This window comes from Furipterus horrens, unplaced genomic scaffold (genome assembly GCF_987537825.1).
Source record: "Furipterus horrens unplaced genomic scaffold, mFurHor1.1.pri manual_scaffold_10, whole genome shotgun sequence".
NCBI classification, from domain to species: domain Eukaryota; kingdom Metazoa; phylum Chordata; class Mammalia; order Chiroptera; family Furipteridae; genus Furipterus; species Furipterus horrens.
The window spans coordinates 62,191,441-62,218,472 of NW_028327180.1; the positions used below are offsets into that span (position 1 = coordinate 62,191,441).

The 27,032-nt window shown below is 38.6% G+C and overlaps 1 protein-coding gene across 1 annotated transcript in view; it reads right to left on the reverse strand.

Annotated features, from left to right (window-relative positions):
• The window catches only part of ADAMTS19 (ADAM metallopeptidase with thrombospondin type 1 motif 19), a 294,467-nt gene that overhangs the window by 182,450 nt on the left and 84,985 nt on the right, over window positions 1-27,032 (reverse strand). Inside the window, exon 7 of the mRNA XM_090289153.1 lies at window positions 16,239-16,282. Coding sequence (XP_090145279.1) covers window positions 16,239-16,282 — 44 coding nt within the window. The remainder of the gene's footprint in view (window positions 1-16,238; window positions 16,283-27,032) is intronic.

The window sequence follows — 27,032 nt, forward strand, 5'->3', positions numbered from 1 at the left end:
TAAGATTCTCTCTTTATCTTTAACTTTTGACATTTTGATTATAATGTGTCTTGGAGTGGTTCTCCCTGGGCCCAGTTTTTCTGGAACTCTCTGTGCTTCCTGGACCTGTAAGTCTATTTCCTTCCCCAAGTTTGGGAAGTTCTGCTTTATTATATTTTCACTTAATTTTTCAATTTCTAGTTCTCCTTCTTTGCCCTCTGGCAATCCTATTATTCATATGTTCGCTCTCTTATAGCTGTCCCAGAGGTTTCTGATCCTCTCCTCATTTTCCTTGCTTCCTGTTTCCTCTCTCCGCACTGGTTGACTGTTTGTTCCTTCTCTATGTTCTGGTTTGTTGATTTGAACTCTGGATTTTATTTCCTCACCATCTGTCTTGTATGTGGTTTTGTTCTTTTCAGTATGAGTGTTTATCAATCCTTTCTCGTCTTTTTCCAAATCTTTTGTTAATTCTGTAAGCCACCTGATAACAATGGCCCAGAACTGAGCCTCTGACAGGTTTCTTATTTGTTCATCTGTCAGGTTCTTCATCTGTTGCCTGGTGAGCTGCGCCACCGGGATTTCTATAGTGTCTGCCTCATTTTGACAGATGCATTTTGCTTTCTTGGGCCAGCTATAGGGGGCAGTGCCTGTGTACTCGTCACAGCCCAGCGACCGGTGGCAATCCGCAACCTTTTTTGCCGCGCTGTGGCCCTTTGTCATCACTACCCAGTGACCGGTGGTGATCCGCAACTTATTTCGTGGCGCTCTGGTGCTTTGTGGTCACTACCTAGCAACCGGCAGTGGTCCAGCAACCTTTTTTGCCATGCTATGGTGCTTTGTCGTCACTGCCCAGCAACCCGGTGGTGATCCGCAACCTATTTCGGGGCGCTGTGGTGCTTTGTGTGGGGGCGGGGGTCCAAGATGGATTCCTGCCTTTACTCTCCGCTGGGAGACTTGGGTTTTTCATCTCGCCCTCTGGGCCTCACCGTCCGAGGCAATGGGGTGGCTATTTTTCCCAGCATTGGGGTCGGGAGCTGCTGCGGCTCAACTGCAGCCAGGACTGCTCTCCCTGCTGCTGTCCCTGGTGCTACCGCAAACAGCACTGCCCACCTTCACTTCTCTCACCTGCCCGACGAGCACCGCTGGTTTATAACTTTGTACGCTGGGCTTCTGTGTAGTTTTATTTTCTGAAATTTCCAGTTATCTTTTGTTTTGAGGTAGTTGTATTCCTCTCTAGTTGTAGAGGGAGACTGAGCGTGTCCATCTAAGCCTCCATCTTGGCTGGAAGTTCCATTTTCTAATTACAAATCTTTGTGAGGCCACATTTTCTTCATAAACTTCAACCAAAATAACAAAAGGCAATCCCTCACAGGCATAAGCAGATACAATATCCTGGCTGTCTTCTATAAGCCAGATAGATATACAGAGATTTACAAAAATCTAAAAGTCATATCTATCTTCTCACTATTTTTTGGTTTGAATAATAAAATTTTAATGAAAGCATGTTCTTGATGCTAACATTTGATGAGTTTGTTATTGTTCACTTGAAATAAACTACGTTTAGAATTTCTAATATGGTGACAACTGATAAATATTATTTACATAAAAAAAGCACTTTGGGATCTTTAATAATTCTTCTGAATATAAGTACCAAAAAGTTTGAGAATCACTGGCTTATAGTATATAGACAATTTAAGTATCTACAGAACAGTTTCAAATGTTATTATTTTTAAACTTGTGGTAGTCAGACTGATAGCTGTATTCTCAAGAGCAACAACTGATGCCAGAAGGCAGGTGAACTAGACCTACAATGTGCTGAGAGTTAAAATATTTTCACAAATGAGTGTGAAAGTAAAACATTTTCAGACTAACAAAAACTTAAAAGGTTTGCCATTAGCATGTCTTTACTAAAGGAAATTCTAATAAATATCACTTCATTTAGCAAGAGAGTACAATCAGAAGAAAGATCTGGTTGTATGAAAGAATGAAGGCCTGATAAAATTATAAATATGTAGATAAATTAAATAAGCACTGACTGTGGAAAACCATGATAACTTCTTGGGGTTTTATAAATGAAATAAATTTTTAAAAAAAGGATAATAGCCTACAATCAGGGTAAGGTATGACCATGTATATTCCTGGGAAAAGAAAAAAAATTAACTTTAGATTTTGATCAGTTATGTTTACATGTGTGAACTTCTAGAGTACATGTATCTTCCTAGACTTGCTGAGCTGTCCTTCTCCCACTGGAAGTGAATATGTTGAAATTCTTCATGGCTTGAGGCATTACACATTATCATCTCTACAACTCTCCAGGTGACATTTTTTAGTTACACACCACACAGACACTCTAGTTTCTTGAATCATCAAATATTGATCAATTAATTTACTTTTGATTGATGACTATTAATGTTCTATTGTATGTCTTCAGTGCATATAAGATTCTCTCATCTACGTGCCTAAGAAGGAAATGGTCATATGGCAGTTTTAGTAGATACTGCCAAAATTTTCTAAAGTGGTTATAACAAATTTACATTCCCTCCTGAAGTGCAAAAGATTCACATTCTTCCCATGGCTTGAAGATGTCATGCTTTTCACTTTAATTTATTCTGTCTCATTGGTAGAAATCTCCATGGGATCTTGAAGGTGTATTTCCCTTATTACTAATCCGTGCCTCCCTTGATTACTAATACGGTTGTTGTTTTCCTTTTCATAAAATTCATTTGATGTATTCTCTTGTAAAAATGGCTGTTGGAGTCTATTGCCCTATTCAGGATGTCTACTCTGTTGTTTGCTTCTTACTCACTAATTTACAGAAGTTGTTTTTATACTCTGAATTTTAATACTTTGTGTTGCAAATGTTATAGATTTCTTAGGTCTTAAAATCAATAATGTCTTTCATTACAATTTACCACATTGGTTTTTTTTCTCTTGAGTGGCACATAAAATAACAGTATGTCTTAAAACCAATGATGGCGAAGACACCTTAAAATCTATAAAATGAGGTCTTTTCTCCCTGACAGGTACTTGTTTTTCTCTCCACTGTCATTATAGTATCTTTTGATACACAGAAATTTTAAATATTAATATGGTTGACTTCATTAAGAGTTTCCTTTATGGTTAACATTTTTGTGTCCTTTTTAAGAACACTCTCTACTGCAACAATTTAATTTTTCTATATTTTCTAAATTTTAAAAAACTTAAACAATATGGAATTCATTTAAACTTTTCTCCATGTGAATAATTCATTGTATTAATATCATGCCTCCTCTCCCAGTGTTCTGTCTTATTTATCAATTTCCCAAATATGTATCACAGCAGTGTCCTATTTATTATATGTTATATCTTGTTCTGATAGAGCAGATTCCCCATACATTTTCTTCACTAGTGTCCTGGCAGTTCTTGGGCCTGTGCTGCTTCATATATCATTTTGAATCAGCCTGTCCATTTTCCTCCAAAACTCCCATTATAATTTTCATGAAAGTATATTTTATCAACAGATAAATCTGAAAGAAACGGACATTGGTATCATCTTCAGTCTTTCAGACCATGAGTACAGTTTACTTTTTCATAGTTATGTCTTCTTTATTGAATTGCAAGATAGCTCAATAATTTTCTCCATGTATGTAATCTGCATTATTAGATATACTCCAAATAACTTTATTTTTTCCATGTATTTAATAAAATCTTTGAATTAAATGTCTCTGTAAGTTGTAGTCTATAAAATGCAATTAGTTGCTGTCTAACCACCTAAATATTTAGTTTCTTTTTTAATAAATATTTTATTACTGTTGGCCCAATTTTTCCGCCTTTGCTCTCCTCCACTCATCCCTCCTCCACTGTCACAGACACTCCCCACCCTGTAGTCCACACCCATGGGTCATTCATACATTTTCCTTGACTAGTCCCTCCCCTTTCTTTTCACCCTTATTTCCCTCCCTCCTCCCCTCTTGTTGCTGTAAGTCTGTTCCTTGTTTCTATGCCTCTGTTTCTATTTTGTTTGTGTGTTTGTTTTGTTCATTATACTCCTTTTATAAGTAAGATCATACAGTATTTTTCTTTCACTGACTGGCTTATTTTACTTAGCATATTCTGCAGTTCTGTCAATGTTGTTGCAAAAGGTAGGAGTTCCTTCCTTCTTTCTGCTGCATAGTATTCCATTGTGTAAATGTACCAGTTTTTTGATCCACTCATTGACAGATGGGCACTTAGGCTATTTACACCACTTGGCTATTGTAAATAGTGCTGCTATGAACATAGGGGTGCATATGTTCTTTTGGTTTGGTGTTTTAGGATTCTTAGGGTACAATCCCAGCAAGTGGAATCACTGGGTCAAAAGGAAGTCCCATTTTTAGTTTTTTGAGAAAATTCCATACTGTTTCCACTGTGGCTGCACCAGTCTGCATTCCCACCAATAGTGCACTAGGGTTCCTCTTTCTCCACATCCTCGCCAACACTTGTTTGCTGATTTGTTAATGATGGCCATTCTGGTTGCTGTGAGGTGGTATATCATTGTGGTTTCAATTTGCATTTCTCTGATGATTAGTGATGTTGAGCATTTCTTCATATGCCTATGGGCCCTCTGTATGTCCTCCCTGGAGAAGTGTCTGTTCAGGTCCTTTTCCCATTTTTTAATTGGATTGTATGTCTTCTTGGTGTTGAGTCGTATGTGTTCTTTATATATTTTGGAGATCAAACCCTTGTTCGAGTTATCATTAGCAAAAATGTTTCCCATATGGTTGGATCCCTTTTTATTTGATATTTTTTTTAGTTGTGCAGAAGCTTTTTAATTTTATTTTATCCTTTATTTCCCTTGCCCTAGAAGACATGTCAGTGAAAAAATTGCTGCATGGAATATCTGAAATTTTACTGATTATGTTTTCCTCTAAGACTTTTATGGCATCACAACTTCCACTTAAGTCTTTTCTCCATCTTGAGTTTATTTTGGTGTGTGGTGTGAGCTGGTGGTCTAGTTTCATTTTTTTGCATGTATCTGTCGAGTTCTCCCAACACCATTTATTGAAGAGGCTATTTTTGCTCCATTTTATGTACCTGCTCCCCTTGTCAAATATTAATTGACCGTAGAAACCTGGGTTTATTTCTGGGCTCTCTATTCTGTTCCATTGATCTGTGTGTCTTTATGCCAGTAACAGACTGTTTTGATTATAGTAGCTTTGGAATATAGTTTGATATCAGGTATTGTGATCTCTCTTACTTTGTTCTTCTTTCTCAAGATTGTTGAGGCTGTTTTAATAATTTAATTCCATATGCTCTGTGTTTGCTTAAAATGTAGACAATCATAACATCCATTTTATTTTAAGGCCTGAAATTTCCAATGCATTGTTTAATAGAAAAAGTGATAATAGAATCCACTTTTTGTTTCTGATTTTAAAGAAATGTTTTTGGTATTTTCATAAAATATATTAATGTATTTTTTTGTAAATCCCTTTAACCAGGTTAGTAAAGTTTCTACTTTGTCAAGAGTTTTTACCATGAATGTGTTCTGAATTGTATGAAATACATCTTCCTTATCTGTTGTGATGATCATATAGTTTTTATCTTTGTGTTACATAATACATTTTATGATTTTCTAATATTAAACTACCCCTGCATATCTGAAATAAACCCAGAATAAGATCATCCTACTTAGTTATTTAAAAAATACATCATGAGATAAAATATGCTAATATTTAATTTTGAATTCTTCTTTTCTGAGTGAGAGTAGCTTATTATTTTTCTTTCTTACACTGTACTGTTTAATATTTGGTTTTAATTTACCCTTTTGTAGTCTCTAAAATTATTTGTATAATATTGGAATGATCTGGGTTTTAAAAACAAAATTTTAGTAGAAATCACCTGTAAAATCATCAGTGCATGGTATTTTCTTAGAAAGATTTTAAGAATTAATAAGATTCCTTTCATTGTTAGTGGATTATATAGACAGACTATTTTGGTGGGTGGGTGTCTAGTCTCTCAGTTAGAAATAATCAAGTATTTGTTAACAGTCCCAGTTTGTTGTTATTTATAAATACTTCTATATTATGAAGCAAATTTCTAGTTTTAAATCTAATCCCAAACTCTTTACCAGTTCTTAAAACTAACTATAGAGCCAGAACAGTTGACCTCACAGTCTAAAGATCTGAGAGCTCCATGTTTCTTTATCCATCTCTGTAAGTCACTGGAGGGGCTAACATTAGTTATTGCCAGGTATATGCTTTCCTAGAGTTGCTATAACAAATGATCACAAATTTAGTGGCTTAAAGCCCCCAAATGTATTACCTTACAATTCCCTATGTTAGAAGTTCAACCAGAGTTCAGTGGCTAAAATCGAGGGGTCACATAGATGTCCCTCCTTTCTGAAGACTGTCAGAAAAAAACCCATTCCTTGCTTTTTATAGGTTCTAAAGTCAATGTTACTCAGGGCCCCTTCCTCCATCTTCAAAGTTAGTAATGACGAGCTGAATCCTTCTCACATCACAGCTCTCCATGCCTTTATCCAATAATCGCATCTCCCTCTGGCTCCAAGGTCTTCCACTTTTAAGAACCTTTATGATTGCATTGGACATAGCAGGTTGGCCCAGGATAACATTCCTACTTTAAGATCACTTGATCAATAGCCTTACTTTCCTCTGCAACCTTCCTTTCCCTTTGCTGTGTAACCTAACATTCCTGGGTTCCAGGGATTAGGACATGGACATCTTCAAGGACTGCTATTCCTCCTGCCACAGGAAGTAACGCAACTTCACTAGCAATACTGGTATATAAGTAATTGGCACTTACATCCAGAATTATACTTTATTTCCCCTGAAACATAAGAATACCATGATATATCATAGTTCATCCAACCTAAGATTTTTAAAACTCTGAATTGAACTATGACACAATTCTAATAGACCATTGATTATGAAATAAATCTCAATTTCAGGAATGTTAGAAGGTAAATACACATGTCTTAGAATTTATATTTTGTTGATTAAATCATTTAATAGAATCTTTTCTTCCAGTATTTAGATACCTACATACCAATCGACTAAACTACTTACCTAAAACAACAGAAAAACAGTGTGATTCTGGGGGTGCTAAAACAACTTTTACTTTTTACCCTTTAAAAGCTGTTTAGTTTTTCAAATAGAAACTTAATAAATACATACAATTTATCAACTGAAGTATTTATTTATAATATCTCATAACATTGCTAAAGGCCACCTCATTTAAAATGAACTTATCTTTTGCATGAGCAAATGAGCAAAATATCCTATTGTTTCAAAATTAAAATGCTGACAAACAACAGTTACTTCCAAGTTTATATTTGCCATTTTTGTCTGTATTTTAATTTACAGTTTTATTCTATAACTTCATTCAAGGATATTTTTCTCACCTTGAGTGTTCTAGTTGTAGTTTCCTCTAGTATACAAATGTATCATGTTATAAAGAAAAGCTGACTCTCATTAAATTAAGAAGATCTGAAGCAGAGGCCAACACTACTACTTACTGACAGTGATGCTGGGCAAATCTTGTAACCTCTCTGCAGGGAAAAAAAGGAAGTGATACCCCCTCCTCCCAGCAATCGCCACATTGTTGTCCATGTCCATGATAAGGGGAATAAATAGTAATGGAAAAAAGTACATAAAGATTAAACCAAAAAAGGAAGTGATAAAAACTAGTACACATTAAATGCTGATTTAAAAATAGCTGCCTTAACAAGTGTCAGAGTTTTACAAAAATTATGTGAAGTCGATAACATAGCCTCTATTTTTGTGGCGAATATAATCTGACATTTTAATACAATGACAGAAAGGTCCATAATGATATATAGATACTAAGTTCCACAACCAAGAAGACCCATTTATTCATGAGGGTATTTAGACACAAAAGAAGCAATTATGGGAAATTTTATATGTTAATGATAAAATTTTTGGCTTTATAAAAAAATAAAAGTGAGGAATCCAAACTTTCAACATGTTAAATAATGTGCCCACAGTCATGTAGGTAACAGAAGAGCTCTGATTTAAATCTAGATGTCTGGGACTTCCGGCCAAGATGGAGGCTTAGACGGACACGCTAGGTCTCCCTCTACAACTAGAGAGGAATACAACTACTTCAAAACAAAGGATAACTAGAAATTCCAGTAAATAAAACTACACGGAAGCCCAACATATGAAGTTATAAACCAGCGGTGCCATTTGGGCAGGTAAGAGTTAAAGAGGGCAGCGCTGTTTGCGGTCACACCTGGAGCGGCGGGGCGGCGAGGAATCCCGGCTGTGGTCAAGCCCCTGGTGGTGCGCGACCCCGGCGCTGGGGAGAGCGGCCGCCGCATCGCCTTGAACAGTGAGGCCCAGGGGGGCGGGAGGACGGATCCCGGTCTCCTAGCTGAATAACTGTGTGAATCCATCTTGGACCCCCGCCCCCAAAGAAAGCACCACAGGGCTGCGAAATAGGTCGCAGACAGGCGCCAGTCGCTGAATTGTGACGCGTACACAGGCACTGCCCCCTACAGCCGGCCCAAGAAAACAAAACGCATCTGTCAAAATGAGGCAGACAACTATAGAAATCCCGGTAGCACAGCTCACCAGGCAACAGATAGAGAACCTGACAGATGAACAGATAAGAAACCTGTCAGAGGCTCAGTTCTGGGCCATTGTTATCAGGTGGCTTACAGAATTCACAAAAGAGCAGGAAAAAGATAAGAAAGAAGCGAAAAACATTCATAACGAAAGGAACAAAACCACATACGAGACAGATGGTGAGGAAAAAAAATCCAGAGTTCATTTCAACAAACTGGAATATGGAGAAGGAACAAGCAGTCAACCAATGCAGAGAGAGGAAACGGGAAGCAAGGATGAGAGGATCAGAAACCTCTGGGACAGCTATAAAAGGCCCAACATAAGAATCATTGGTTTGCCAGAGAGCAAGGAAGATGAACTAGAACTTGAAAAATTGAGTGAAAATATAATAAAGGAGAACTTCCCAGACTTGGGGAAGGGAATAGACTTGCAGGTCCAGGAAGCAAGGAGAGTTCCCAAGAGACTGGACCCAGGGAGAACCACTCCAAGACACATTATAATCAAAATGTCAAAAATTAAAGATAAAGAGAGAATCTTAAAAGCAGCAAGAGAGAAGAAAAGAATTATGTACAAAGGGGTCTCAATTAGACTATCAGCTGACTTCTCAAGAGAGACCCTACAGGCAAGAAGGGACTGGCAAGAAATATTCAAAGTAATGAAAATCCAAAACCTACAACCACGAATACTCTATCCAGCGAAATTGTCATTCAGAATAGAAGGACAGAGAAAGTGTTTCCAGGACAAAATAAAACTGAAAGAGTTCATTAGATCCAAACCACTGTTATATGAGATGTTAAAGGGACTGGTTTAAAAAACAGAAGCTAGGGAGATGAAACAAAGGCAAACTAAACAGGCAACGAGAGTGGAAAAGGAACTGTGGGTACGGGAAGCATATTGGGGGGAGGTCAACAGGGAGGGGGAGTGGGGAGAGGGAGGGAGATGATATAGGAATTGGGGATCATGGTAGGAGGGAATGGAATAGATGGAGAGAGGTTGGGAGGAACTGTATGCACAACTAATGGACATAATCTAAAAGGGGGGGACAACTGGAGGGAGGGGGGGCCACCGGGTGGAGGGGAGCAGAGGGAAGGGAAATTGGCACAAATGTAATACTTTAATCAATAAAACACATTAAATCTGAAAAAAAATAAAAATAAATCTAGATGTCTGACTTGAAAATCAGTGCTCTGTTCTATTTCAGTTTTATTCATTTATAAAATAATAAAACTAGAGTTCAGATTTTGAAGAAATTAAGTAAGATAATGTCCATGAATGTGTGGCTCAAATTATAATGCACAGCTTTATGCATTATATTTCATTCCTTTTGAAATATAGGCATTCCTATAGGGAACACAGGCAGTAATATTGTAATAACTATGTCTGGTGCTGGATGGGTACCAGACTGATCACTTTGTAAGGTATATAACTGTCTACCACTATGTTGTACACCTAAAACTAATATAATATTGTATGTAAACTATACTTGAAAAATTTTAAAAATTAAAAGAATTAAAACAATGGAATATTATTCAGCCATAAGAAAGGAGGATATTCTGCCATTTGCAACAGCATAAAAGGACCTTGAGAACATTATGCTAAGGATATAAGTCAGAGAAAGGCAAGTATCATATGATATCACTTATATGTGTAATCCAAAAAAGAAAATTCAACATGTAAAAAAGAAACAGAATAAAATGGTAGTTACCAGATTGAAAGTGTTTAAGGGAACAAACTTATAATGAACATTAAATAAGCCATAGAGATCACATGTACAGTATATTGAAATTAGACAATAAGTATGTAATGTGATAGTTACAATACCCATAGTACAATATATCAGTGTATCAAAGTAACACACTGCACATCTTAAATTTACAGAATGTCATTTGTCAACTTTATCCAAAAATAATTTCTCCTCTCAAAAATAAATGAAATATAGGCATTCCTCTTCATTTATAACTCAACTTAATACTATATATTCAAAGTTATTAACTGTTGTCCTTCCTCTCTCACTATACCCTGGAGAGTAGGGAAATTGTCATGTTAAAGTTATCATTCAGGCCCCTATTATTCAAAGTAATCAATACTAAATCCACATATTTCCTTTTTCCTTCCTCTCTTTCATTATTTTCATTACAGTACCCAAAATGAAATGGGCTGACTTCACATCAGTATTAGATACAAAAGAAAAGAAGGTACACACTGACTTAAGAATCTGGCAAAAATATACTCCGTATATAACATAAGATTTAGAAATGTGTGTAGACTTCCAGGCAAGATGGCAGCGTAGGTAAACACGTTACTCACCTCCTCCCACAAACACATTAAAATTTCAACTAAACTATGGAACAACCATCATGCAGAGGCACCTGAAGTCTGGCTGATAGAAGTCTTACAACTAGAGGATTAAAGAAGTAGCCACATTAGACTGATAGGAAATGCAGAACAGACTACTCCCACACCCATGTGTGGCAGATAAAAATCAGGAGGGATACCTTGGCTGTGAAGCTCACCCCTGAGGAGCAAGGGGTCCTAGCCCCACACCAGGCTACCAGCCCATGGTTCCAAAGCCAGGAGGAGAAGTCCCCATAGCTTCTGGTTGTAAAAACCAATGGGGACTGTTGCTAAGTGAGACGACGGCTTCTGGAGTAGCAGGCAGTTCCTCTTAAAGAACCCATGCACAGACTCAGTCCTTCTGAGCTCCAGCACTGGGGAAGCAGCTTGAAAGGCACCAGAGACATACAGGGAGAAACTGAATTGTCAGACATCAGGGCAAGAGCTGGGGGTCAGCTTTCTCCCAGACAGAAGTACTGACAGGGGCCACTGTTCCTCTGATTAGCCCATTCCCCAGAACTGGCAGGAGGGTGTCATATCTGAGTCTCCATCTCCCTGGCTCACACTGTTTCCCCACCCTAGTGATTCCCTGAGGTGCCACCCCACCCAACTTTCAGGCTCACTCAAGCTGTTTCCAGTGACTTTTTTCATACAAATAACCTGTTGTGGCTTATGTTTCAGAATATCCTAAAATCTGTCCAACAAACAGCATATGTACCTGGCCATAGAATACCCTGTACCTCTCGCTAAGTGGCCCCAGGCCTGGCACTAGCAGCAGCTGGCCTTGGTTTGCAGCTTGGCCTCATTAGGACACCTCCAAGCCCAGCAGATCATTTTGAAGCTCAAGCCAGTTGGCCCTGGGCAGAACACAGGAAGTGGTTGAATGTGGCCTGCACCTCCCAGAAGGTCCAGAGCCAGCACACTCAGTGGCCAGCCTCAGACTGAGTCAAAGCACCATCACCCATCCACCTCCACAAGCAACACACTCAAGGGGCAGACTCAGCAGCACCAGAGTCCTGCAGGAGGAAGTCCTGCTCTGTGGGGCAGGCCCCTGCTGATCCTCCATGGTGGTCAGAGGTCAGTGGTCACAGCCAGTCCTTGCAGCTAATTGGCTTGGGGGTAAATCCCACACATTGACATGTCAACAGCAATCAAGGCTCAACTATAAGAGGAGGGTGTACTCAGCCCACATGGGGAGGTGCACTTCAAGTGCCCAACTTGGGTGATAGGGGAGGCTGTGCCACTGGATCCTACAGGACACCAACCACATTAAGCTACATGACCAAGCCTGGTACATACAGGAGCTCCACCTAATAAATAGAAATAAACATAGGAGGCTGCCACATGAGGAGACTAAGAAATATGTCCAATGAAAGAACAGAACAAAACTCCATAAAAAGAACTAAAGAAAATAGAGATAAGCAATCTACTAGATGCAGAATTCAAAACACTGGTTATAAGGATGCTCAGTGAATTTAGTGAAAACATCAACAGCAAAAAAAAGGACCAGTCAAAAATGAGGGATACACTAACTGAAATAAAGAATAATTTACAGGGAATCAACAGTAGTGCAGATGAAGCCAAGAATCAGATCAGCAATTTGGAATATAAGGAAGCAAAATATACCCAATTGGAATAGCAAAAAGAAAAAAGAATTCCCCCAAAATGAAAATAGTGTAAGAAGTTCTGGGACAACTTCAAGCATACCAACATTTGCATCATAGGGTGCCTGAAGGAAGAGCGAGAACAAGAAATTTAAAACCTATTTGAAAAAACAATGACAGAAAACTTATCTAACATGGGGAAGGAAATAGACATGTGAGTCCAGAAAGTATGGAGAGTTCCATACAAGATGAACCCAAAGAGACCCACACAAAACCACATAATATTTAAAATGCAACAGTTTAAACACAAAGAGAGGATCTTAAAAGCAGCAAGAGAAAAGTAGTTACCTATAGGGGAGCTCCCATAAAACTCAGTTGATTTCCCAATGGAAACTTTTCAGGCCAGAAGGAATTGGAAAGAAATATTCAAAGTGATGAAAAGCAAGGACCTACAACCAAGATCACTCTACCCAGCAAAGCTGTGATTTATAATTGAAGGACAGAAAAAGAGCTCCCCAGAATGAAAGAGTTAAAGGAGTTCATTACAACCAAACAGTACTATATGAAAGCTTAAAGGGTCTCTTTTAAGAATAAAAAAGAGATAAAAAATATGAACAATAAAATGGCAATAAATACATATCTATCAACAATTGAATCTAAAAAACAAAAAAGGGGGGATGTGAGAGGTAGGGGAGAGCAACAGGGAAATACTGCGACAACTGTTAATAGAACAACAATAGAAAGAATTAAAAAATAAATAATTAATAAACAAACATGCAGAAGAGAAACAGACTTATAGACACAGGGAACACTTTGATGGCTGCAAGATGGGAGACTGTTCGGGAGATGGATGAAAAAGATGAAAGGATTAAGAAGTAAAAATTGTTTATTACAGAATAATCATGGGATATAAAGTACAGCATGTGAAATATAGTCAATAATATTCTCATAACTATGTATGGTGTCAGATGGGTGGGAGATTTATCAGGATGATCACTTAGTAGATTATATAATGTCTAATCACTGGGGTATACACCTGAAACTAATATAATAATGTATCTCAACTGCAACCGGAAAATAAAAATGATTTAAAAATAGAAAAAAAAAAAAAAAAGGTGTGTGTCAATAAACACTTTATTGATTTAAGCCCTTAAATCCCTTTTGGTTTATTATAGTGGAGATTGAGAACTGTTAAGATGATCAATAAGCTACACATGCTTGTTTAATATTTGAACAAGTCACAGAGCAAGTTACCAGCATCATCTTAATAATAGTAGAAATTATTAATATTGCCCCATATTCTTCTATTCTTATAAATGCATATGTGAATATCTATGCTTTAGGCTGCAAGTTACAGAAATGAAATCTTAAATTGGCTTAAATACTAAACATATTTACTGGCTCACACCTTCTGAAATCCAGAGATTAGAGTGGACTCAAGGCAGGAGAATGCAGGGATTCAACAACGTAATCAAGTAAAGAGGCCCCTTCCCTCTATCCATTCTATTGTGTCTGAGTTCAGATCCATCCCAAGGCAGGTTCTCTTTGCAATTATAGCTTCTTGGTTTATGTTCAGTGGGTACATATATGAACAAGCTTCAACCATGAAAAATGTCCCTCTCTTCAGCTTAATGAGGCAAACAGGTGACAGGTCACGTGTCATAACCACGGTAGTGCCATTTGTTCACCAGCTTAGGGCTGTGGTCCTGAAATGATGCTGTGGATGGGTCTAGACTAATCATGACCCACTGCTAGAGAAGCATCCCTTTCCTCCATGACATTGTTGCTGCACAGTGTAAATGCACAGGTGATGGGTGGCAGCCACCATACCTATTCCCATAAATGCCTGAACCTTCTGCAAGTACGTACATCTCTAGGCATGAGCATGGTTAACGTAACAGAAGACTGGGGGCAGTGTGAGACAGGGGGAGATGGGGAACGGGATGATGGAATGAAGAGACTACTCTTCTGAAGTGGTTGTTAGAAGTTTTCATTTTCTCTGTCCTGAAGAAATATTTCAGATTTTTACTCTGCTCAAGATTAAATAGGCAAAAGACCCTTGTCTCATATTCGGGCTGAGAAAAAGAACTGCCATAAGACAGTGAGAAGGAAACTAGTATTTAATGATGCCAGAGGTGACTCCGAGAATCTAAGCACACAAAGATCTCCAGAGGGATCTCAGGAAGGGCACTGGACTTCCCACCCTCTGTGCTATAACAAGCTCTACCGGGCAGGGCTAACAGAGCTGGGGCTGACTGCACCACCTTCCTATTGTCCAAACACACCAAGGTGCTTCATTCATCAAATAGGCTTTAAACCAGGAAATAAGTTTCATAGATAATATATGCATATATCACAAAACCAATGCTAATTTCAATGACAGATTTAGCAAGATGTGAAACATAGTCATAATCAAAACCATTTTGATTTGCTTCACATTCGTATTTGCTTTCTTAGCCCGTGAGCCTATGTTATAAAGGGGAATAATTACTGGAGATACTGCTGGTTTCTCTCAGATGCTCAAATGAAATTGGTCTATATTAAAAAAGGCTTTAAGGGCAACTTAGCTGTTTAAGTGGAGAAAAGGTCATTATCTTGAGACAAGTTTTATTGGTAATCAAAAGTTTCCATGGTTGGGTTGATTAAACCTATATTGAAATTTAATTTATGGAGATCCAGGCAAGAGGAAAAGAAAACTACAGGAAGCAGGTAAGTGAGTTAACAGTATGAATATCCTCCCTAAATCAAGTCAGCTTTTGCTTAGGTGTCCAGTTCATTTTATGCTTCAAGTCCCTTCTGAATGAAACATTCCTTTGACTCCATCATCACCTGCTTTATTTTAATTATCTCCCACTTATTATCTCAGATTTTAATCACATGAGGAGGTTGATGAGAACTTAAGTTAATGGAACTAATTAGAATTATTTTTTAAATACCTATAACCTTTAATTCTGTTTCTATCCCCTTTTGATTATTCATCTTACAAAGAACCTCAAGATGGTTAAGATACTTATTACCCTGTAGAAATGAACCCCACATGACATCAAAATCAGATTATGACTCTTATATTTGTCTTACCAATAATATCTTATTATTTACAGCTACATGACTTAAAACTATATATATAGCTACATAGTTTATATCTGTATATAGTTATATAGATATATTTAGATAGGTAAATTTATATAGATGAACTTATATTGGCATATTTAGCATATATCTAGAACTGTGGTTTCATGGATTTTATTGGCTACATGGCTATGTTTAAGGGATTTTAGATATCTAGGACAAATATATAGAAAGTTTACCACTTCATGTATAAAAATTGTCATTAATCATGCAAATTAAATGGACTTTCTTTGACTGCAAAGAACTGCAAGCATATAGAGCTTAAAATCAAATCTGTTAGCCTACAAAAGGCAATCATACTGTCATTAATATATTTTGCCCTGGTTTACCAATAATAATAGAATTTTATTAAACCCATATGTATATCTCTGGGAAAATAACAAATAAAAACCCATTGTATTCTTAAAGCATCACTTAAAAGTTTTTCAAATATATAATGTATACATATCTTGAAGATGTTTCATTAATAATTGAAGTGTTGACAAATGGTTAAACATATAAATTGGAAATATATAACTGATATTCTAAAAATATTCCATTAAAAGCAGCACTCTCCAATAATTTCCTCTAGTTGTATTCAAGGTCCCCAGAAATCCTCAAAAGTGTAAAAATTTATATAGACACTTACCAACAGTATCACATGGTTCATCTTTGTGTACACAGAAATCTTTTCTAGAAAGAAAAATATAAAATTGAAGTAAAAAACTTTTCCACAAATAACAGTTGTATGAATAATAAATAATTGCATGAATAATTAATAGTTGTATGAATAATAGGCCACAATCTTTATCTACAGGAATTTAATAAAACTGAAAATTAGATTAAATAATTTTTAGTTTTAAGAAAATGTGAAAATTAAAATTTTCCTGGTACTTTTTTACCTGATATAATCCTGAAACATGTTCTCATATTTCATAGACATTATTTCAACAGTAATATTCCATCTTGTTTTGAATTTTACAGGATTTCATTTATTTATTTAAAAAAGAGTATCTGGTATTGGGACATGGCTTCCTATCTGAAAAATATTTTAAAATCTCTGCTTCTCATGACCCAAAAATAACTTCTAGATTAAAGATTTAAGTGTAAGACATACAATTTAAAACACAGCATTTTATATAATAAGATTGGCAAAATTTTTAAAAACAGATAATCATTTTAATTGGGCATGGATAATTTGGTATTTTTACATAGCTGGGGGTCTAACCATGAATAATAATCTATAATTTGCTTTTTATTTGACTATTACATCTCAGAGAGCATTCCATAGTAAATTATGCATTTTTTTCTTTTCTTTTTCCCCGCACCCTGGCCACCCTTTCTTCCACAGTCAATCTCCAGCAAATTATGAATTTTTGAGGCATAGTATGTAAAAACACAATTTTTAAATAGATTAAAAATCTGCAATTACCTTGCTCTTTCATGCACTTGCTTTCTGGTTAACTTTTTAAAAAATTTATGTATTTATTGTTTTTCTATTACTGGTTACTTTTTTATTGAGTTATAATTGGCATATTGACAGCCTCAGTTCCCATGCTCTCCCCCCGCCCACCTGCAGCTGCTTGGGAGATAACGATATTTTGGGCCAGGAGTTCCCCCGCCTGTAGTGGCCTAGAAGATAGCAGGATGCATCAAGCTGTGCCGAATTTGGCCTTGATCAGCCTGTCACACTTGCAGCTGCGAGATAACCAAAAACGGTGACTGAATTCAATAGTTTCTTTTTTCTTCCCCTCTATAAAGCAACCTCCTCCTTCCCTAGGAGTTCAGAGTCAGAGCCATCTGCGGCACGGTTCCCTCCCTGCTTGCTGATTCTCCCAATAAACTTTTTTCCTGCTTGCTGCATCTTAATGGCTTTCTGAGCGAATCCATTCTTACATTATGGTGACGAAGCCCAGGACTGGGACACCGGCTCAACCAGGACTCCCAAGTCGGCCTTGGGCCCCAAGATGGCCCCAATCCTTGGACCCGGAGTCACTCAGATCTCCATGAGTCAGCAGCTCGAGCTTCCCCTCTGGCTTGCTGACCCCACCCACCTCCTTTTTCCTCTGACCCCTTCCCTGACTGCCATTTACTCCCAATCAACACTGGCCCTTGGATTTATGGGTGAGTCCTCGCCTTCGTCTCCTCTGGTGGTTCTGTTTCCTGGTCTATCTGAAACCATTCCGAGCAGTCTGGACCTAAATCTGAGCCCTCAGTCGGAACCACTCTCGGAGTCACCTGACTCCTTGGGTCAATCCAGACCCACGCTCTGGGGCCTGATGACTCCTAGAGATGTCTGGGAGGAATCAGTGCCTCTCCTCTTGGCCTTAGGCCCTCCACTCTCTGGTCGAAACAGGGACACTTGTCTGAACAGATTGAGGAGCCGGTAATGTTGGCTTGGATTCATCCTCCTCCTCCTTCTCGGACTCACATTAACTCTGTCACCATGGGAATCGGCCAGTCCCTTCCACCCAAAGATACCCCTCTTAGGTATTTAGTCCATAATCTCAAATCTCTCCAGCTAAATGGAGAAGTCAAGGCCCATCGACTTGTCTTTATGTCCACTGTTGCGTGGCCCCAATATCCTCTAAATAATGAGAGTCGGTGGCTGGAAAATGGCACATTTGACTTTGGAGTTCTCGTAGACCTCGATAACTTTCTCCAGCAGTAGGGAACATGGTCAGAACTTCCCTATGCTCAGGCTTTCTGGACTCTTTGGAGCAAAGACTCTCTGCAAATAGCTCACTACCCACCAAAATCTCCTTGTCCAGAAAAAGCCACTTTCCTCTCGACCTTCTACACCCCCTCTAACCCATTCTCCTTCTTCCTTGTGTAAAAAATACTCTCAATAAAACACCGGACACCGGGTTTTAGCAGTAACCAAGGCAGTTGTTTATTCACAGATCTGCAGCTTTGGGCACAGCTGAAAACCAATTCAAAGATACATGCCAAAAAGATGAAGTTGGCTATTTTTATCCTAACACGAGTAAACCGCCCCCTTCCTCCCTCTCCCTCCTTCTCCTTCTCCATTTTTCCATACTGTGAATACTCCAGAATTATAATATAATGCAATTAACTAAATTAACTAAGGGTGATCTGGTTATAGGTTGTCTCCAGTTCTTCTTTAAAATTTCCCTATCTTGTTTGCTAGTCTATCTAGCTACATTTTCCCATTTCCCAGGGTTTCGTAATGAATACCCTCCTCAGATTTTGACTATCCTTTGTTCTCATAAGTATTTGTGCTGATATTGCTAATGCTAATATTGTTAACTCTGGCTCAAAAACCATCTAATTACATTTTCCCATCATGGCTGCAGAACCCAGGGTAAATATACTGGTGGCAGGTAAGCTTGTTTCCTTTATCCTTGATACAGGAGCTATGTATTCTGTCCTGCCCAAATTTGGGGGGCTCCTAACTCCCTCTGCCATATTGGTTGTAGGAATAGACAGCAAGGTGACCCAAGCCCTAAGTACCCCTCCCCTAACCTATCTCACTGGGCATTAGGCATTCACCCCCTCCTTTCTAGTACTGCCCCACTGTCCAACCCCACTTCTCGGACTTGATATTCTAACCAAACTGCACACATCTATATCTCTTAGTTATTTTAACTCCATGCTCTCACCAGATAATCCCACCCCTCTCATTCTTTTTCTAATTTTAAGGCAGTCCCTTCACACTATCCCAAACATTCCCTCGCCATTCTGGCTAACAGTGATTAATCCCAATATCTGGAACACAAACAATCCTTCCATCACCTCCCACCATGCTCCGGTCTCTGTAACCCTAAAAAATAACTCCCATATCCCCAACAAACCTCAATACCTATTAACCCCCTTGGCCTTAAACAGTCTGAAGCCCATTATAGACTGCCTGCTGGCAGCAGGTCTGCTTCGACCTGCCACCTCTCCCATCAATTCCCCCATCCTAACACCATCTTGTCCAAAATCTCTGCACACTCAATGAGGCCACCGTCTCTATCAACTCCATCGTCCCTAACCCTATTCTCTCTTGTCACACATTCCACCTCAAACCTCCCACTTTACCATCCTGGACCTCAAAGATGCCTTCTTCATTATCCCACTTTCCCTGGCCTCCCAATACCTCTTTGCTTTCACCTGGACCAACCCAACCACGAAAATAACCCAGCAACTGATGTGGACAGTCTTGCCTCAAGGGTTTCAAGATAGTCACCACCTGTTCAGTCAAGCCCTAGTAGCCAACTTATAGCAGCTTGACCTTTCCCCAAGCGTCCTCTTACAGTACGTGGATGATCTCCTCCTCTGTAGTCCATCTGAGAACCTTTCTCATCTCCATACTTCCAAACTCCGAAACTTTCTTGCCAGTCGGGGATACTGCATGTTGTGAAACAAAGGCCAGTTCTCTCAAACTCAGGCCACATATCTCAGACTCTCCATCACCCCCACTCATAAACACCTAACTCCAAAAAGATAGGACCTAATAACTACCTTCCCCCTGCTCCATACTAAACAAGAACTCCTATCATTTTTAGGCCTTGCCAATTTTTTCAGAATTTAAATACCTAATTTTAAGTCCCTTCCAAGCCCAAATAAACCTTTTCTCCTACACATCGACATAAAAGATGGCTTTGCTTTCGAGCTGTTAGCATGGCAATATAGACCAGACCAACAAGTGATAGCCTATTTTTCCAAACCACTCGATTCCCTCTTCCTAGGGTGGCCAGCTTGCCTCCACCCCTTAGCAGCAGCAGCAATTCTCAGTCAAAAAACCCTTAAGTTAGTTCCCTTTGCCCAGGTAACTGTCCACTCCTTTCATGCTATTTCCAGCCTACTAACCCACCAGGCCATCGCTGCAGCCTCTCCATCCCAAATTCAGTTCTTACACGCCAAACTAATTCCCAAACACACATATCAATTTGAAAAAAAAAAAGGGAATATCTCACCTCTAAACACTTTCCTATCATCAACAAACATCTCATTCTCAAACTTGTTCAAGCAGCTCAGCTCCCGACAAAAGCAGAGGTTATCCACTGCAAGGGACATCAAGCCAGGACAGATATCATAGCTCAGGGAAATCACAAAGTAGACACTAAGGCAAAAAGGAAAACAAGCCCATATCTATTTCATCCTCCTTACAATGCCTACCGAGGCACCCCCTTATGCAGAGAAAGAAAGATGCACCCTAGTTAAGCTTAAAGCAACCAAACAGATAGTTTCATCTACATAGCAAAATAATTTTCCCCAGTAATCACACTCAACATATCCTCACCTAACTCCATAACCAATTTTACATAAGCATAGGACCACTACACACTTTATTATCTCAAACAATATATCACACTGACATGCTAACCCAGCTAAAAAATATATCCCATATTGGGTACATTTCTCCTATATCAAACTTGCTCCTCAGGTACCTAAATCTCCTCTAACCTCGGATCTTGAACCCACCATCACCCAGCCTGTCCCCATCCAGCAACAGACAAAAGCAACACTGCCCACGTATTCCTGCACCCCCACTAGAAACCTGATGGTAAAAATCACCCAAGCCCAACCCTCCTCTAAATAAGCCTTCCACGGGCCCTACTCTTTACTCATCTCATCTCATTTTGAGTTTTGGAATTCTATTGTGAACTGGAACTAAACTCATGTATGGTTGCCTGATGTTATCTAACTTGAATGAGGGCCACGTCAGAGCAGTTTAATAGAGGCTTCCACTGAGGGCTTCAGTGGAAGAATGTTGTGCGAGGTACTGTTTGTTCCTAGCCTGGGGTCCTGGCTGAGACAGATGGCTTCCTGTTGACATCTTGCCTTTATTTGCAGAGCTCTTACCAGATCACACTCTCATTCAAGGTCTTGGTAGCTACAGGTTTTGGCTGTATGTCATCACTTCAGTTCCACTTCCAACTTTGTAAAACCTCAGGGGCTTTTCTTCATGTGGAAGCTAAACTCGAGAACCCCCATTTTTGAGTCCAATAAATCTTTGCCAGGGCAGAGATCACATTACCTCAGAAGCATCCTATCTTTTTTTTTTGGTCAGAGCACTCTTTGTTTTTGGCTTATTTATGCATATAAAAGGATTTGGTTAAATTTTTTCCTATAATTCCTATATGCCTACAAATGGGAACACCTTCTGATCATATAGTCAGCCAGACTATCACATATTTAAAGGAAGTGAATCATCTGTGACCAACCATGTAGTAATTAAGAACAGTAAAACATAGAGACTTTGGCCAACATGGAGACCTAGACAGACATGCTATGTCTCCCTCCTCAACTAAGAAATAATACAACTACCTCAAAACTAGAGACAACCAGAAGTTCCAGAAAATCAAGCTGCATGGAAATCCAACAAACAAAGATATAAAGAAGAAATACTCATCCAGGCAGGTAGGAGGGGCAGAGCTGGGGCAGAGAAGACGTGGTATGGTGGTGGCAGCAGCGGCGGCAGGAAGAAAGCGCAGTCACACATTTTAAAAAGTCAGGAGGGACACCTGGGGAGTGCTCCCAGCACCAGATCAGACTGCGCAGCTCATGTTACCAATGCTGGGGAAAATAGAGCCTCATTGCTTTTGACTGTGCAAACCAGTGGGGGTTGGGGCAGAGGAAGAAACTGCTGGTCTCTCAGCAGAGTCCGCTTGCTTAAAGGGCCCCCACAGTCCTGGAGTGTCCGCAGACCCACCCACTCTGGGAACAATGGTCAGAGCAACAGCTAGGGAGGTTCCAGTCCCATACAAAGTGGGAGAAGTGCCTGGAAAAGGGGCGAGTGCTGAACAAACGGCACTGTTCCCTCCCAGATCCCTCCCCCACAAACAGCGCCACAACATGGTGGAACAAGTCGCCCTGTACTGATGAACACCTAAGGCTCTGCCCCTTACAATGTAACAGGAGCAACAGCTCTACCTAAGACATAGAGACAAACAAACACAGGAGCCTGTCAAGATGAGGAGACAAAGAAGTATGGCCCAAAAAAAGGAAACGATCAAGGTTCCAGTGGGAGAACTAAGTGATGAGGAGATAGCCAACCTAACAATCGAGGAGATAGCCAACTTAACAGACGCAGAGTTTAAAACACTGGTGATAAAGATGCTCACAGGCTTGACATATATGCTTAAGTATAGCAAACGCATATGGGAAGAAGTGAAGGCTATGCTAAGTGAAACGAAGGAAAATCCACACAAAACTAATGGTGAAGGGAAGGAAACAAGAGTTCAGATCAATGACTTGGAACATAAGGAAGAAAAAAACAGTCAACTAGTACAGAGTGAGGAAACAAGAATTGAAAAAAATGAGGAGAGGCTTAGGAAGCTCTGGGACAACTTTAAACGTGCCAACGTCCAAACCATAGGGGTGCCAGAAGGAGAAGAGGAAGAGCAAGAAATTGAAAACTTATGTGAGAAAATAATGAAGGAAAACTCACCAAATTTGGTGAAGGAAATAGACATACAAGTTCAGGAAGCACAGAGAGTCCCAAACAAGCTAGACCCAAAAAGGACCACACCAAGACACATCATAACTAAAATGCCAAAGGTTAAAGATAAAGAGAGAATCTTAAAAGCAGCAGGAGAAAAGCAGTGAGTTACCTACAAAGGGGTGCCTAAAAGACTAACAGCTGACTTCTCAAAAGAAACTTTGCAGGCAAGAAGGAGCTGGTAAGAAGTATTCAAGGTGATGAAAAGCAAGGACTTACAACCAAGATTGCTCTATCCAGCAAAGCTATCATTTAGAATGGAAGGGCAGATAAAGTGCTTCCCAGACAAGGTAAAGCTAAAAGAGTTCATTATCACCAAGCCATTATTATATGAAATGTCAAAGGGACTTACTTAAGAGAAAGGTCAAAATTATGAACATTAAAATGACAACAAACTCAAAACTATCAACAACTGAATCTAAAAAATAAAAACAAAATCCAACTAAGCAAAGCAGAATAGGAACAGAATCATAGATATGGGGGTCTTTTGGAGGGTTATCAGCTGGGAGGAAGAAGGGGGAGAAATGTGGAAATGGTGCAGGGATTAAGAAGCATAATTGTTTGGTACAAAACAGACAGGGGGAAGTTAAGAATAACATAGGAAAGGGTGAAGCCAAAGAACTTATATCCACGGCCCATGGACATGATCTAAGGGGGGCAGGATTGCTGGAGGAATGGCGGGTACTGGGCAGATGGGAACAAAGAAAAAATATTGGGGCTACTGTAACAACATAATAAAACATACTTAAAAAAAGAACAGTAAAACATATATGTTTATTGCTAACATTAGATTTTAATATATGTAGGAATTAGCCAGGTAGAGCTTTTTCTATTATTATATTTTATATCATGCATCTACTTATACCAAACTCTTTAAAAAGACTGTGCAACTGCCTAAATAAGATGTTCACATTGATTGCAATTGGTACTTACATTTTTTCCCCAAAGAATCTAAAGTGGATGATATAGTAAGAGATGGCCCTGGATAATCCAAACCCAGTGGCTGAGATTTCTAGAGATTCCTTCTTCACTCTCCTTTTTTCTAACCCTCTCCCCCTTCCCTGTCTCTTTTTTTAAATCCTCACCCAAGGATATATTTATTGATTTGAGAGAAAGAGAAAAAGAAAGAGAAACATCAATGTAAGAGAGAAGCATTGATCAGTTACCTCCCATACACACCCTGACCAGGGATCAAACCTGCAACCTAGGTCTGTTCCCTGACCGGGGTGAAACCCACAACCTTTTGCTGCTCCAACCAACTGAGTCACCCAGCCATGGCTTCACGGTCTTTCCTGATGCCTGGTTCTTCAATATTCTCTTTGATTCTAACTAAAAATAAAAATTAAAAAAAAATAAAATTAAAAAATCCACCCTGGCTGGTGTGGCTCAGTTGGTTGGAACATCAGCCTATAGACAGAAGGGTAATAGTTCAATTCCTGATTAGGGCACACGCCTAGGTTTCAGGTTCCATCCTGATCAGGGCACATTTGAGAGGCAACCAATCGATGTTTCTCTCACACATTGATATTTCTCTCCCTTTCTCTCTCTCCTTCTCTCTAAAATCAATAAGCTTGTCCTTGAGTGAGGGTAAACATTTTTTAAATCGAAGACAACACTTCTTCTGGTGCTCAACTTGGGCAAAATTGGTCTCTGTTGTTCAAAACCAACACCAAAGGATACAGGAAAATATATCCCCCAGTGGTGTAACATATTCAGTGCCTGAATATAACTACAGATGAAGAAAAATGGAAAAGGTTTTCTGACATTCTTTCTTATCAGTAAATGACCAAGTAGTAGTTAGTCTTTCTCTGCATTAGAAGATATCAAAATCGAATCTACCATAGGGGCACCATACGTAGAGTATAGATTGTATAATATATTGCTTAATTCTAGGGGTACATTTACATATACAACAATGTATAATAAATGACTCTCTCTACTGTTGTGTAGCACACAACCTGCCTATACAATAGGATTTGTTAAGTGCCTCTTATATGCCAAGTACTGGATAAGGCAAAGACAACAAAGATCAATAAAATAGACTTCGATTCTGAAAGCAAAGAAGATGAACACAATCACCTCTGCAATGTGGTAAGTGCCCCAAATCAGTGATGAAGAAGCCTGGGGAATTGTATGAAATAATGGATAGTTGTATTTTGCAATTGACTTTGCCAGTAAAAGGAGAAACACCCAAAACAGATGACACTGAATAATATGGGAATGCAGAAAATTAAAGAAACCTAAAATCAAATCTTCACTTTATGGCCAAGAATCACTGAGTTCAAAGTATATTCGGACGTAGGAGGAAAGGGATATTTTTCACATCATAATGTATGAGGCTGCAACATTTGATTTACATAATGTGAAACAAGGGACTTCGTCTGTAACTAAACAACATGATAAAACTGAGACAAATGCACTGCTTATTGTCAAGGGCACTTAAGAGTTCTTCACACAGCCCATTCCTATTCACTTAGCAAACAAATGAATAGAGCACATTATTTCAAAACACACAAGGTCTGTTACTCAAAAGTATTGGAGCATTGGAAATACCTCTCAGTACAATTGATGAATAAATTGTCAGCAGTACTTCAAAAGTTCAGCTCAGACTATTAATTCTAATCTTCAACGCCTTTCCAGAGGACCACAATAATGTATTCTTAATTTTCATAATATTCAAAGATTTGCTGGGGGTGGGGGGCTGGAGTATTTGTTTGCCCAGTCCTGTGATCATGTGAATTCAAATTCTCTCATTTTTGGCTCATATTGGCTCAGTGCGCCTGAAGTCTGCATCATAGAGTTTCATTATGTGAGTTTATGGAAATGATACTGTTAGACTTTGGCAACTGGAAAGGCCAATAAATTCTGCTTAAGTTCTGATTTATATTGAAAAAAAATGAAATGTAGCCTTTAATTTCCAAAAATGAAGATGCATCTGAGAATAAGCCTCATTGTAGAGTTTTATAGTGCCCTGGGTTATACCTATAAATGACTCATTCAAATATTATTCTATGATTTGTACTAAATTAATACATTTCAGCCATTTCTACATTTTATTAAATTTTCTATCTTACTTGCCAATGTCATTAGTTTAAAACTAACTTTCAGAAGTACTGTACATAAACCAAAAGATTTCAGTAAATAGGAAAGGCAAAAATATTAATAAAATAAAAATTTAAATTAAAAAGTATTTTCAAGAGACATAGACTTGAGCCTTCTTTCTGATTTCAAAGATAAACATGAAAATTACACTAAGAAATCAAAGAGTTGACAGTTGGGATAATATGTTTTATGTTTTTGTTACTATGAGCCCACAAGCACTGAGTCAGTTTGAAACTATTTACTTCTCTTTATCCTCAGAACAACTTAACAAATATATTAGTGCAGATAGGTTTGGATTTATACAGACATTATTCATTTTAGCTGAAACCCAAGTTAATAGCTGAGCTAAAATTTAGTAACTATTTAAGATGAGCGTTCACTAGAAACTAAGCTGGTTATGAGTTTAATTTGTCAAATATGAAACATGAAATCCAAGGAGAATAAAAAAATTTTTTTTAAATTTCTCACAAGTTTCTTGCAAAGCTAAAGATCTGCTTTCCTGTGTCTTACACAAACTAAAAAGGGATTCATCTTTAATTAGTTAAACCATTTATTTAGACTTTCTGGATCAAATGGTACTAGGTCACTTAGCAATAAAATATTCCTGTTAGGGTGTGGATTTTCACTGTGATGGCACTGGACACGGTGATAGGGAGAAACAGAGATCCACCACATAAGCCTTTTCTCCACAGGTGAAGAAAAGGAGAATCATTTGTCAGTACCTATTAATATTTAGTATGTGTATAGCCTTTGAGAGAGATTTTTTTTTCTATTTTCAACCACAGATTTTTATTCTAATTACTTTCAGAAAAATAGAAGCAATCTATTAAGTCCTATTCTAAATCCTAGTTATCAGGGTGCAAAAAACTGAGGTCACCATTTCTGCTGAAG